Genomic DNA, 15,595 nt, shown 5'->3' with positions numbered 1-15,595 from the left:
ACACACACACACACACACACACACACACACACACACACACACACACACACACACACACACACACACACACACACACACACACACACACACACACACACACACACACACACACATTATATTATTGATTAAATGTCCAAAGATTCAGTTTAGATTCCATCAGATATACAGAGTATACAGAACAACATTATTCTCAAACTCAGGGGATTTTTAGCCACAATTCCATAGAAATGCGTGATCTTTGAGATCTTGAGGTTTATAAATAATTGAGGAGGTGTGACGGGAGCATTGCCGGCTGATTTATAGCCTTGACATGATAAGATGTGGGGTCTATTGATTGAAGCAGTGGTTCACTGGTTGAATTGTGAGCTGCTGAAAGCTAGTGTGCTCAAAAGGTTAGGCAAGAAGGAGAGGACAGAGGGGGCGTTCGAATAGTCTCCCGAGAGAGGGAGGACAGAGGTCCGGTTACGACTTCACATGTTCGCACTCTTTCATCCTGACTCTGGCCATGTGTAGCATCGTTCTCTCTCTCCATCCGTGTGCAACACTCACTCCCTGTCTCTGTTTTTCCTCTCACATCCTCTCTGTTTTCAGAAGCTGCTGTTTTCTCTTGGGGGTTCGTTCCTCTACTATGCTGACCACTTCAAGCTCTACAGCGGCTTCTGTGCCAACCACATCAAGGTCCAGAAGGTCCTGGAGAGAGGTACAACACACACCTAAGCACATGAAGAATACATGACGACCTAAATTCACTACTGCCGCACAAAGTGGGAGTGAGGATTGGCATAAATACATCTGCAGATACATATTAATCCAAAGTGTGCCACACCCCTGCTAAATTCAGCCTCCTTGCACCCATGTTGCATCAGAGACACCTCACGGCACTCACTGTTGAAGGTTTGGTCCTTACTTTTGGGAAACAAATCAATTATGTACCGAAGCAAACGTCCCGGAGTGAGAAAGTTGATGAAAGTGAGGTGAGTGATGCCTCTCCAATTTACTGCAAGCCCTGTTCCATGTCTAACATCATGCACAGAAACACCCAAAATATTAGCGTTACAAAAAAGGAGAAAGATTTCTCGCCTTTCATTTTGAGATCTGCAGTTTCTTAACATTCAAGCAGGTGAAGTTTAAACAAATACATGCATATATTTATACACAGACTTTGGATAACCTTGTCCACTAATGGCAGATATGCCAACGTGACAACTTGAGAGCCCTAATAATTCCTTGCGTCTCCCTCAGCATATGACAGAGTAGAAATTTTAAAGTTGATTTACGCCCGCTAAGAAGCCAGCCCCTCTGCCACTATTTGGGAACTCTGCCCACTACAGAGAGAAATGTAAGAAGATTGGCTTCTTTGCTGACATGGGGGGGTGGGGAGGGCAAATTGCCCCCCCTGCGCTGCTTAAATCTGCCCCATTACCAGAATTGCGGAGGATATTCCTCGAAGTAAGCAGTAGGATTGATGTTTAATAGGATTAGACCGGAGAAAAACGCTCTGATGAAAAGTCTCTGATGGGTCAGAATCATCTAGAAGAGAATAATGTACGGTGTCTATGGTTTTCAAAGCAACACTGGTGCAATGAAGGATTTTCTGTACAGTTAAATATTTAGAAAAATCATGAAAATTATGATTAGATATATCATCCCACCCAAGAACTATAAAAATAGGAGGAGAACCCTCCTGTTTCTTTTAGAGATGAGCTGTTAACTGTGATCCAAATGTAAACAGAGGGGTAGCCCCACTACCACGAGTCAAACGTTTTTTTTATTTATGATTTATATGGTCAAAAATTACTGGCTGTCCTTTTCAAAACACCACTTAAGTCTTTGCATAATGATTGTTAAATGCTTCAGTCTGCGGGCAGCTCCAACTTGAAGCAAAATGACTCCAAATGTTTGACTGAAGGGAAAGATGCCAGACTCAAAGCACCAGTATTCACAGGGTTTAGACACCCTGTTCTTTAACCAGAGCTTTAAATGTTATAGCTTGTGCCATACACTAACATTAGAGCAACATGTAGTACAATCATTGCACAGCACAGAGAAGAACAGCCAAGTATAACAAGGCGATAACTGTACAGTGCACACACACTGAGTATGTAGGTGGCTTGGCTTGATACAGAACATCCAGCCCATCCTAGTCACAACCAGCTGATCCAAGGACACAGACAAGAAATCTGTGGGCGTTTGTAAACCCTTTAAGTAATTATATGCCCATCTCTGCCATCTTCATCACTCCCCTCCCTTTCTCATCATGCCAAAGGCCCTGGGTTGCCTCAGTTTCTCTGTTTATTTGTCGACTCATTAATTGCCTGCCAATTACTCAGGGAGGTGTCAATGCGGCTGCCTGTCTGTGGCTGGGAGTGCTATAATTAATACTTTAATGGCCCCCCTCAGTACGCGTGGTGGAAGCATACTGTTCGGGGAAAATGTCATCACCTTTACAGAAGGCTTGTTCTTTATTATACCTGCTATTTCACACTATGCTGTTGGCTTCAGAGTAAACTCAGCAGCCCCAACTTGATCATTTTCACCAGGTTGTCAATAAAACAGCTTTTCTATGTATTCAAGTAACTCGTCACAGTTCTGCTAGATATAGTTATAGTTTTTATATATATATATATATATATATATATATAAATAATTTTTACTTGTATTTACTGTGTGAAAACACCTTGTCTACACTTTATTAAGATACTCAGAAGTGGTGCGTATAATGGATTCATAAACAAAAAAGATGTTTACAGTTTAATACTGCAGTTGTCATGGTAGGTCGAGGAGAAGCCTACACTACCCCCTGCTGGAGACATGTTATTGCACCATGATTCTGCACTAGGACTAATAATATTCAACACTTTTCTATGCCACATCTGATTGGCTCACAGTGTAGCCACGTCTCTCTAAGTATGTTTGCTTGAGACGACCAGGAAACACAAACACCAAAAACAGATGAAGATAACAGACTGCCCAGAGATCCATATTAATACAGTACGTGTTTTATTTCAGCTAAGACAGATCAGGCCTTCAAGGAATTCCTGGATGCGAGGAACCCCACCAAGCAGCACTCATCCACCCTGGAGTCCTACCTGATTAAACCAGTACAGAGGGTGCTCAAGTACCCCCTGCTGCTCAGGGAGCTGGTCTCTCTCACCGATGCTGACAGCGAGGAGCACTACCACCTCACTGGTAGGGAGAGAAATACATATACAGACACATATAATTACAGACATACATGCACATCCTCAAACGGATAAGATTCAATAAAAATATATATGCTCACACTTGTCATTTCAGTGTCATGTTGTTATGCTGCCATGCATGGGAACATTAAGTGACAGATCTTGGCACATAAGAACTGGCATTGTTCCCATACACAATGCACACACACAATGAGCAAATACAATCTGCTACTGTAATGCAAAGCAGCTACATATACAGTCAACAATTCTGCTCTGTTCTTGTCCCTGCAGAGGCTCTGAAAGCCATGGAGAAGGTGGCCAGCCACATCAATGAGATGCAGAAGATCTACGAGGATTACGGCTCCGTGTTTGATCAGCTAGTTGCTGAGCAGACTGGCCATGATAAGGAGGTAGATACATGTTTCAGAGTCAGATTTATAATCACCAAGAATAGTCTTATATATTTAAAGTTGGCTTAGCATCAGTTGTACATTGATATCAAATTGAATTTCACAGGACACCTGCTACATGGGTTTCTCATAGAAGATTAAATGAAATACAGAACTTATCTACTTCAACCCAGCAAACTATCAGTACATCAGTGTGGAGTTGTTTAGCTTCTTATGCTGTTTACGACGTCTTCTGTGCATTGCCTCTAGGGACTGAATACATTTACAAATTGATGGAATATTTAGTTGGTAAGCACTGCAGTATAAATATTCAAAGTGAATGCTAAATAATGTTGTCTGGGGTACTTTATGTATTTAAACACTTTCTCAGATAAAGACCAGATGAAGGTTTGATTGGAATCTGCTTTCACACTATGTACCAACACCAGCTTGTAGTGTCTGTGAAACTCCATTCGCAGACCGTGGTACTTAGTATGGATCTCACACAGCAGTGAAAAGCCAAATGTCTGGCTTGTTATTTTTCTTCCCCCACTCTCTTCCAAAACATCTCCTTTATGTTTCTCTCTCAGGTCACAGAGATCTCGATGGGAGAGTTTCTCATGCATTCCTCAGTTGTCTGGCTCAACCCACATCCATCGTTGGGTAGAATGAGAAAAGATCCTGAAATGACTGTGTTTGGTGAGTCTGTACACTGCTCCTGCCATGATTTCTGTTGCATTTTGGGAATGTGTATTTCCCCTTCCCACCTTGCCAGAATCCAGAAGGTGTTTGGCAACTGATATCTTGGCTCTTATTACTGACTAACTCTACATGCTGTTTCGTGTCAGCACAAATTACCAAATAGAAGACAATTTTATGTCACCCATGTTTGCAGTTAAAATGTTTAATCAGTATAAACCAAGTTTATTAGGTTTGCTGTAGAGCCACACAGAATTGTCTGCAGTAGCACTCAAACAGATCTCAATGAATTTCAATATCCATAGCTGTAGCGCTGATATATGCTTTAGGGCTTCAAGCTGGCATCTAAAATGCTTCTGTGGGTTGCACTCCTTCAGTCGGCTTTCCCCAAGAGGCATTCGCAGTCAGAACTAAGACGCTGATGTGTTCTCTCTCTCCAGTGTTCAAGAAAGCGGTGATATTGGTCTACAGGGAAAACAACAAGCTGAAAAAGAAGATGGTAAGTATTGTGTCTGTTGCACTCATTTACTCTCACATGCCATAAATATTGTCTTTGGTGAGAAACATAGCGTTTTTCTTTTTTCCCCTATGTGGCATTTTCTATGTGATGACCAGGCCAACCCTCGATCAGCACTTTTTCACGGGGATTCAGACCCGTTTAAGTTCCGATGGCTCATCCCGCTCTCTGCACTGCAGGTCAGATTGGGAAATACTGCAGGTAAGAGGCCGGTATACTGCCACATTACCCACACTAAATCACTCACAAAGTACATCCTCTAAATCTTTTTGTTCTTTCTCCCGCTTCATATTTCCCCACACACACCTTTAAGCTCATTCTCCTTGCCCACACACACACTTCTTCTGGCATTTCGTTTCAGCCCGATCCCCCCCCCCCCCCATTCTTATCTCCTTCTGAAACCATAAACCATATTTGGACTGTGTGATTAAAAGCCTCTCCTTTATTTCCTTGCTCTCCCAGGAACAGGCACAGAAAGCAGCTGCATCTGGGAGCTGATTCACTCCAGGTCTGAAGTGAAAGGGAGACCGGAGACTGTCTTCCAGCTGTATAGCAGGTCAGAGATTAAACTGTCAGGTGGAATCAGTGATGGTTAATTCTGATGTTCATTCATAGATGCCACTGTTGTTTTTTTACCCATTACATATTACAGAATTAGGATATATTTTAAAGGATAATTAAGGTTTATTACAACTTTTGCATTTTTGTAGTTTTGACCACCATATCTATTGCTTATGATAACATTGTACTCAACAAAGTAATTGCTGAGATCTGGAAACATGGTGGCATCATTAAAAGTCTCACAGGGCATAAACCAAAGTGACCACTATGATAATGTTTGGAATAACAGTGTGCACACAACTATGGCAAAAACAGTAGGCCAACGTTGAACCAGAGTGGGTATGTAAACTGTAATGAACATACCCAAATGTTTACCATTGTTTCATTTTTTCATCCACATAAGTTGACCACCCTTGCTTTTTCCAACAAAAAGTCAGATGATCAGACAGGTTCTGTCTACTTTTTAGAGTCAGTTTTCTCTTTAGAGATGTTGCCATGTTTCCAATCTTAATGTTGCTGTTGATGTTTATCTTAATTACTGATGGAAAGGATGGGAGAGGCTACAAAATGAAATACCCAAGTTGTGATAAACTGGAATTATCATTCCCCAAATTCCACTTTCTTTAAGGTAAACCAGTATTAAAGTGGGTGGGTGCTGATCCAGCTCAAGAGAAACAGTGAAGAAAAAAACATCACTTATTTTTTCAGTGTATCAGAAGCATAATAAATGCCCTAAAAATAGTGCTACATTTCAGTTAATACACATTTTCTCTTTTTTCCTTTGGACGATACCACTCTCATCTGTCTTAAATATGAAGTGACAGACAGCTGTCAGTTAGCTTAGCTTAGCATAAATACTGGAACAGCTAGCTTGGTTCTGTCCACATTATCTTTTTGTACAGATTAAACAAATGAGAGATGTGTTGGTGAGTGATGTGCTGGGAGGCAGGTTTTGTTTTCATTTCAACAGAACCGTTTCCCAATTTCCAGCATTTATGCTAAGATAAGCTAATTGACACTAACTTCATAGTCAGTGAGCAGATATGTAACTGGGATCCAGCTCTATCTTGTCATCTAGCTTTGTACAAGGAAACAAGTATATTTCCCAAAATGTTGAACTATTTGTTTAATGATGACTTCTAATAATAGAATTCACTAAAATCCACTAGAAAATACAAATGTTCCACTTTGTTCCCTATTCATGTAGCATTTTTTCATATATAGTCCAATAATCTAATCTTGTCAAGCCATTTGTTTTCATATCATGGCCCCCAAAGACACTCATAGTTGATAGTTATCTGCATTTTCTGCAATGTTTACTGTCGTTTTTAGCATTTAATGGTGCAAACTGTCTACATGTGGATAGTGGTGAGAGTGAAGCCTGTGACCAAATTGGTAATTCTCATTACACACTGTGAAATTGGGATCACTCCTAATGAATTAAATCACCCATGACACCGGGGAACAATGGAGCTCTCTCACAATCCTCTTAATCTATATTTAGCTTCTGAAATCAAGTTTAACATACCCTGTGCTCATGTTACTATGGTACCTCTGCTGTGTCCTCCACAGTGTGCCAGAGAGCAAGGTCAACATCATCAAGGTGATCCGCGCCATCCTCAGGGAGAATGTGAGGAGGAACATGAAGAGTGAAGGGACGATGGACAGGAGCTGTAAGGAGCACCTGGCCCCCCTGCGCAGCACCCTGCCCTCCTCTGCAAGGCTAGGTGGGTGTTCAGGATTTTTATGAAAAGTATTTCTGTGTTTTATGGAGGAGATATTTCCTTCAGTTAAACATCTATGAAACACTTGACACTTGTTTCACATACCAGGCTATGCTTCCTGGGAAAGAAATAAAAAAACACATCCACATAGGGCGTAGGAGTGATTCTTGCTGACTTGCATTTACCCTTGAAGGTTATTCGGCTATGCATGTACTTTGCAGATGATCATATCTTACTTTTTAGCCCATAAAATGCTAGGGGGTTATGGTGCAAGTGTTTTGCTCAGATAAGAGTGGCATTTCTAAATTCTGTCTCCACCTTCATTACCAGGTTCCTCCAGGGCTTCCTGGTTGTGTAAGCAGCCACTTGGAGATCTCTCCGCCCAAGCTGGGAATACCAAGCTGGGGCCAGACTCAGATGAAGGAAGTCTGAGCTGTGGAACCTGCAGTTCACCAGGGGCTCCTCCACCCTGCACCTCCTCTGACTCTAATATTCTCCCTGTCCAGCAGAACTGGTCTCAGACACCTGGGTCTAATTCACAATCCCGCTCCACCTCTGTCAAAGAGTCAGATATTTTAAGTGATGAGGATGATGACGGCTTTAGTGAGGGGGGAACAAGGAGGGACAGTGGAGACAGCAGCTCCCCAGCTAGTGCCATTGAGGCTCAATTTCTCCAACTTAAACTCTCTGAGGACGCTGTCTCAAAATGTGCACCGGCACCCTGTGTTCAACCTGAGGGAGTCGGGGACACTCCAGAGACCCAACCCAAACTGATGCGTGGACACTTCAATGCTGTTAAGAGGAAACCCAGCAGTTTCAGGAAGAGTCAGGGTGCACTGTTGAACATGAAGGAGCATAGCAGGTCACTGGACCATCAGACGGATGCAGCATCATCATCTGGGGTGGTGGACTTCAACATGTTGCTGGAGCGAGAGTTTAGTGTTCAAAGTCTGACGTCTGTAGTCAATGAAGACTGTTTCTATGACCCAGCTGAGAGCTGTGCCACCGACTCTGAAAATACCACCTCCTCCTAGAGGGTAAGGTGGTTGAGACTATGCTGTACCTGGGCCACAGGTTAGTGGTCATAAGAGGTCAGAGGGGCTGACCCTAGCCCATTTATCACAATAGGGGAAGCCCCTGTCATCCACTGTGGGCTGTACCAGGGTGACTGTGAAGCTGTGCCTCAATTCCAAAGTTGGTTTAGTAAGCCACACTCCTGCCTGCTGAAGGGTTAGGTGTAAATGATAAATTCTAATGAAAACCTATTGGCTAACAGACCCAGTTTTTCTCCCTAGAGAGGCGAAGCGAGGTGATTTCTGTCCCCATGATTATGACTGCAATGAATCTGCCAAGCACTGATGCGTACCCGCGATCACCTCGGTTCTCTTGGCTTTGCCTCCTCCCAACAAACTGTCTGAGTGACGTATTCCCTCCAAGTTTCCCCTGCAGCTCATACTGACTGGCAGTTTTTATTCAGTTTTTGACCTTTTCCAGAAAGAAGTGGGGAGAATGTCCTTGGTCTGTCAGGTTGGTCCTTCAGTCCCAAAAGTTGTAAGAGGAGGACAAGTCCACAGTGCATCCTTGAGATACTGAGGTAAAATAAGTTTTTCAGACATCCACTTAGGTGATTTGGGACAGTTTTGGCACAGCAGGTTTTCACATGGATTCAGGATTGGTGAAGTATTCATTTGTATTTTTGGTTTCACAGAACCAAAAGACTGTAGGTCACCACTTACTACGAATTGTAATTTTTGTCAAAACTTAAATGAAAGCAGGCACTGAGTTAAAGCTATCACAGAGTAATAAGATCCACACCAAGAGCTGTGGCTGTCAAGTCAGACTCCCAGATGAGAAGGGGCATGGGCTTTAATTAACAGGAAGTAGACTGACTTTTGCAACTAAGCCTTTTTGCGGTATTTTGTGCACTAAAGTACACTGTTTGCCTATATATTTGAAATATTTTTTATTTGTACAGGTTTTAATGTTATTAATGCTGTTTTTATTTATTAATAGGTTTGATTATGTATATCTTAGCAAAGTAACTTTTTGGGTGAAGGCTTGAACACTTGGCTAAAGATTTGGTCTACTCTTAAATAAAAAATATGTAATACAGTTTGGCGTTTATTTACTTTTAAATGTAGCCTGCTGGATTTTGGCTGTCTTTTGCTGAAGATTGTAATTTCCAGTATTTGCATTTGAATGTACAAATGTTTGATATGGCTGCTTAATTGAATGATTTAAACTGCAGTAATGTTTAAAACCCAATGTTTGTTTTTATGTTTCTATTTGTCCTGTATATATGATCTTTTCTATCTTTGACACATTTATGTATTCTCTCATACATACTTGACACTGTACAGATGAGAAACAAGGCAGGAATTTGCAACAAATGCAACTGATATTTTTGTAAAACATTGTTTGCCATAGCATAAAGTACATGTTGATGTACTATAAAAAGGCAAACCGCAACATTTTTACCTTCTCAGCTCAACTTTACCATGCCTTTAATGCTAGGATACCAATGAATGTGAATGCCCCATTATTCCATTCTTATGGAATTGTTTTATAAATAAAAGTTTTATTTGTGAATGATGTCTGGAGAACAATGCTTTCAACTTCAGTTTCAAAGTCTGTTGGTTCAGTTTTGCATATCTTTTATGTTCTATTGACAGGTAAAGCAGTGCAGGGAACTAAGTGTCTTATCAGGTTCAGTCCCAGGGCTAGACTTGCTACCAGTCCCTGATTAGCTGTCATACGAAACACAGTTCTATATCCTGGTATTTGAAGGAAAGGCATATCCTCAATAGAATACATAATTATATGACAGAAGTGGGCCAGTTATACGAAGAAAGACGGAGAAATAGCTTCACTAGAGTGCATGGATTTTTACACGAACGTGTGTAGTTACCCATGCTGGGACATGTTCTCACAGCTGAACATATTTAGAAACTACACAAATACAATTTCTTTTTCTATTCTTAATTATCTTAAAATCAGCAGACTGAAAACAATCTAATTATCAATTAAAGGATGTTTTGCAAGTCTCATTAATTTTCCCTCTTAGCCTTGTACGGGAGCGTGTCTATGTTCCCACAGCCCTAGCCCTATATTCCCCCAGCCCTAACCCTAACCCTATATTCCCACAGCCCTAATTCTAACCCTATATTCCCACAGCCCAAACCCTAACCCTAATTTTCAAAAATTTCTGTGAAAAAAAAGTTCTGAGAAATTTGGGAACATAGGGCTGTGGGAACATAGGGCTGACCCCCCTTGTACTATCTGCATGGCTTCTTACTTTCTGCTTTATTTTTCTACTCTCCAAATAGGTGAATGGAATTCAATAGGGACGTTTAAAGCACCTATGTAACATTAACTAATTGTAACAGAAGTAGAGACGAGTCATAAAATCAGTAAATTGACTAGATGTCTGCTCGACAGTAATATGTAGCTTGCTCACATTAGTCATCACATGGCTACCACTTTCAAATGGCACATAGTCTCACTTTAAAATGTTAAAAACTCAGATTTGACTTCCTCAAAAGGAAGGGGTCTGAGCAGAAACAAAGACTCAATTTCTGTGTTTTGGGTGAAATTACTCTTTTACAACCTGATGCCAACCCACCACCTGTTCATTTTGATGCAGTCCACTGGGCTAGACAAGGAAAGCTCTTTGTAGGGCCATGATTAGTATTTTCCTCCAAGCAAAGTTTTACACACACAGTTTTTTCATGACATAGTGAGCCGGTGTAGAGGACTACCAGACAACCAACCATGATGATGAGGCATTCAAATATGTTTGGACAGATAATGTTGGCACACTAATATGGGCAGGATCTGGTGCTCATTCACTACTTTGGAGTCATTTCATTTCACAATCTGTGACAAATCACTGATCAATATGTCATGATTGTGTCTGGGGTAGCAGCTACACTTTTAGCTGTCAAATAAATAGAATGATGCAGCTGTGTTTGGTTCAGGTCGGGCATGATTTATAAGGTTACACTTATGCACTTAAAAGACAGCTGTGGCAGTTTATGGTGTGAAATCCATAGTAAAAAGTATCTAAGTTAATTATGATGGGTGGTGGGCTGAGGGTCATTATTTTTCAATTGAGCTATTTTTTTGCCAAAATGATTACACTAATTTTGTGTGGGAATGACTGACAAAGTAAAATGTCCCCTAGTCGCCTCTAACCTTTTACATTCTTTCCTGGGCACCAACACTTGTTAGTCCACCACGATAACGTGCCATCAAATGCATACAAAGAAAACTGTAGACTGTACATCAACAGTGGTTGAAAGTGCTAATCCTAATTTATACTTTATACAATTCAATTCAGAAGGGCATGCTTTTTACCTCCTTACACTTATTTGAATACTACTTAAACTTCTCATTCACTATATCTACAGGAGACTAGAATGGCTCAGAACAGAGCATATCTCCAGCAAGGGCAAATTGTCCCATTTCATAAATCACTTTTTTGCATCAAAAACCATATGCTATTTCCTAAGAAGTTTGCATATGGATGGTAGGGACATGTCCCTACCAATATTTTGGGAGGACTATACTACCTACTACTACTATATTACCTTACTATACTATGATGTTTTCATGACGTTATGACATTTTATGCCTTACCATACAATTAAATTTTTATGACTTTTTATACCTTACTATACTGTGAGTTTCTATGCCTAATATACTATGACATTTTTATGACTTTTTCATGCCTTACTATACTATAACCTTTTTATGTCTTACTATATTGTGACGTTTTTATGATTTTTATGCCTTATTATACTATGACTTTTCATGCCTTACTATACTCTGAGTTTTTAGGACCTACTCATGTCTTACTATACTAAAACGATTCTATGAGTTACTATACTTATTATGCTATGACGTTTTGATGACTTTCAATGCCTTACTATACTATTAGGCTTTATACTATAGTTATACTATGATGTTTTTATGACATTTTATGCCTTACTATACTATGATTTTCATGCCTAATTATACCAAGACTTTTCATGCCTTACTATACCATGACTTTTTATGCCTAACTATACTATGGTGTTTTTATGATATTTTATGAGGTTGGATGCTTTGCTATAATGTTTTTATGACGTTTTTATGCCTTAGTATACTGTGACTTTTTATGCCCTTACTATAGTTTGACTTTTTATGCGTTACTATACTATGACGTTATGGTGTTTTATGGCTTACCATACTATAATGTTTTTGTGCCTTAATATACTATTAAATTTTTATGACTTTTTCATGCCTTAATATAATATTTTTATGACTTATTATGTCTTAATATGACGTGTATATGACTTAATCATGCCTTACTATATTATGACTTTTCATGCCATACTATAATATGACGTATTTAGGATATTTTCATGCTTTACTATACTATGACTTTTAATGCCTCACTTTACTATGATATTTTTATGACTTTTTATGCCTAAATATACTATTACATTTTTATGCCTTACTATGAAGTGTATATGACTTCATCATGCCTTACTGTACTATGATGTTTTTAGGACATTTTCATGCCTTACTATGACTTTTTATGAGGAATTATGCCTTACCATAGTATGTTTTCATGATGTTTGTATGCCTTGCTATATTATGATACTAATGATATTTTATGCCTTAGTATACTATGACTTTTCATGCCTTACTATACTATGACGTTCTTATTACATTTTAAGCATTATGATACTATGATGTTAAGACGTTTTATGCCTTAGTAAACTATGAGATTTTTATTACTTTTTCATGCCTCACTATACTATAACGTTTTTATGACATTTTCGGCATTCTTATGCAATACTATACTTTGACATTATTTGGCATAACATTTATGCCTAATTATATTATTTCGTCTCATGCCTTGCAATGCTATGACGTTTATATGACCTTTTATGCCTTAATATACTATGATGTTTTTTGGACGTTTTATGCCTTAATATACTATGATGTTTTTTTTACGTGTTATGCCATACTATACTATGACGTTTTCGGCATTCTTATTCCATACTATAGTTTGACGTTGTTTGATGCATGACCAAACTATGACGGTTTTATGACCTTTTATGCCTTAATATACTATGATGTTTTTTGACGTTTTATGCCATACTATACTATGACGTTTTTTCGCATTTTTATGCCTAATTATATTATTTCGTCTCATGCCTTGCCATACTATGACGTTTATATGGCCTTTTATGCCTTAATATACTATGATGTTTTTTGGATGTTTTATGCCATACTATACTATGACGTTTTCGGCATTCTTATGCCATACTATACTTTGATGTTATTTGGCATTTTTATGCCTAATTATATTATTTCGTCTAATGCCTTGCCATGCTATGACGTTTATATGACCTTTTATGCCTTAATATACTATGATGTTTTTTGGATGTGTTATGCCATACTATACTTAGATGTTTTGTGGCATTTTTATGCCTTACTATACTATCTTTTTTGATGCCTGACCATACTATGACGTTTTCGGCATTCTTATGCCATACTATACTTTGACGTTATTTGGCATTTTTATACCTAATTATTTTTTTTATATATATATATTTTTTTATTATGACTCTGCCTCCTTCAAAATGGCCGCCACTTTCTCCAACTGTTTAGGGGAGTTTGTTTGCTGAATCTGCTAGTGTGTTTTGTCAGAGTTGATGATGGTGTTGTTTGTGGTAGCATAGGCAAGATAAAGAAAATGGTGGTGTGAGGAGCAGTGATGGCTGGCATTAGGGGAGTGACTCTGGGACGCCAGTGATCACTGTCTAGCCTCCTGGAGGTGTTGTGGGACCAACTAGACGAAACACTGGTGAAAGGAGGTTCCCACCTGATGACCCCAAAGACATGTTAGTTATCACTGCTCATTAGTCTGTACAATTAATAGTTATCATAGGACATGTTAAGCTTAGGGAGCTATTCACTGAGTCTGGTCCATTTTCTGTAGCACAAGCTTTGTGTTTATCTTAAATAAATTTCATGTCATGCCTTGCCATGCTATGACTTTTTTTTATGACCTGTTATGCCATACTATACTATGACGTTTTTTTGGCATTTTTATGCAACACTATACTTAGATGTTTTGTGGCATTTTTATGCCTTACTATACTATCTTTTTTGATGCCTGACCATACTATGATGGTTTTATGACCTTTTATACCTTAATATACTATGATGTTTTTTGACGTTTTATGCCATACTATACTATGACGTTTTTTGGCATTTTTATGCCATACTATACTTTGATGTTTTTTGGCATTTTTATGCCTTACTATACTATCTTGTTTTATGCTTGACCATACTATGACGGTTTTATGACCTTTTATGCCTTAATATACTATGATGTTTTTTTGACGTGTTATGCCATACTATACTATGACGTTTTTTTGGCATTTTTATGCAATACTAAGATGTTTTTTGGCATTTTTATGCCTTAATATATTATCTTGTTTTATGCTTGACCATACTATGACGTTTTTATGACCTTTTATGCCTTAATATACTATGATGTTTGACGTTTTTTGGCATTTTTATGCAATACTATACTTAGATGTTTTGTGGCATTTTTATGCCTTACTATACTATCTTTTTTTTTTTTTAAAGTATATTTCTTGGGCTTTTTATGCCTTTATTTGGCAGTATAGTGGAGAGAGACAGGAAACGGGGAGGCAGAGAGAGGGGAAATGACATGCAGCGAAGGGCCGTCCGATGCGGGATTCGAACCGGGGCCAACTGCAGCGAGGATCGAAGCCTCCACACATGGGGCGCCTGCTTAGACCACTACGCTACACGACGCCCTATACTATCTTTTTTGATGCCTGACCAAACTATGACGGTTTTATGACCTTTTATGCCTTAATATGCTATGATGTTTTTGGACTTTTTATGCCATACTATACATAGATGTTTTTTGGCATTTTTATACCTAATTATATTATTTCATGTCATGCCTTGCCATGCTATGACTTTTTTTTATGACCTTTTATGCCTTAATATACTATGATGTTTTTTGATGTGTTATGCCATACTATATTATGATGTTTTTTTTACGTGTTATGCCATAATATACCATGACGTTTTTTGGCATTTTTATGCCATACTATACTTAGATGTTTTGTGACATTTTTATGCCTTACTATACTATGTTGTTTTATGCTTGACCATACTATGACGGTTTTATGACCTTTTATGCCTTAATATACGATGATGTTTTTTGGACGTTTTATGCCATACTATACTATTACGTTTTCGGCATTCTTATGCCATACTATACTTTGACGTTATTTAGCATTTTTATGCAATACTATACTTAGATGTTTTGTGGCATTTTTATGCCTTACTATACTATCTTTTTTTTTTTTTAAAGTATATTTTTTGGGCTTTTTATGCCTTTATTTGGCAGTATAGTGGAGAGAGACAGGAAACGGGGAGGCAGAGAGAGGGGAAATGACATGCAGCGAAGGGCCATCCGATGCG

General features: G+C 38.9%; 1 protein-coding gene across 4 annotated transcripts in view; it reads left to right on the top strand.

The window, feature by feature from the left end:
* tiam2a (TIAM Rac1 associated GEF 2a) overlaps nucleotides 1–9,661 on the top strand; it is a 49,286-nt gene extending 39,625 nt beyond the window's left edge. For all 4 annotated transcript variants that reach the window (XM_023401727.2, XM_023401724.2, XM_087172774.1 and 1 more), the window contains 9 exons: nucleotides 592–700; nucleotides 3,010–3,189; nucleotides 3,474–3,592; nucleotides 4,162–4,270; nucleotides 4,711–4,769; nucleotides 4,886–4,988; nucleotides 5,250–5,343; nucleotides 6,921–7,075; nucleotides 7,403–9,661. In XM_023401727.2, the coding sequence (XP_023257495.1) occupies nucleotides 592–700; nucleotides 3,010–3,189; nucleotides 3,474–3,592; nucleotides 4,162–4,270; nucleotides 4,711–4,769; nucleotides 4,886–4,988; nucleotides 5,250–5,343; nucleotides 6,921–7,075; nucleotides 7,403–8,106 (1,632 nt within the window). In that variant the 3' untranslated portion in view covers nucleotides 8,107–9,661. The remainder of the gene's footprint in view (nucleotides 1–591; nucleotides 701–3,009; nucleotides 3,190–3,473; nucleotides 3,593–4,161; nucleotides 4,271–4,710; nucleotides 4,770–4,885; nucleotides 4,989–5,249; nucleotides 5,344–6,920; nucleotides 7,076–7,402) is intronic.
* Nucleotides 9,662–15,595: the final 5,934 nt, after the last annotated feature.

This window comes from Seriola lalandi, unplaced genomic scaffold, assembly GCF_002814215.2.
Source record: "Seriola lalandi dorsalis isolate HSWRI2012SDOR001 ecotype SW California unplaced genomic scaffold, Sedor1 jcf7180002053728, whole genome shotgun sequence".
Classification (NCBI taxonomy): domain Eukaryota; kingdom Metazoa; phylum Chordata; class Actinopteri; order Carangiformes; family Carangidae; genus Seriola; species Seriola lalandi.
Note: the sequence above shows the minus strand (reverse complement) of the source record. Positions and strands in the feature narration are given on the sequence as shown.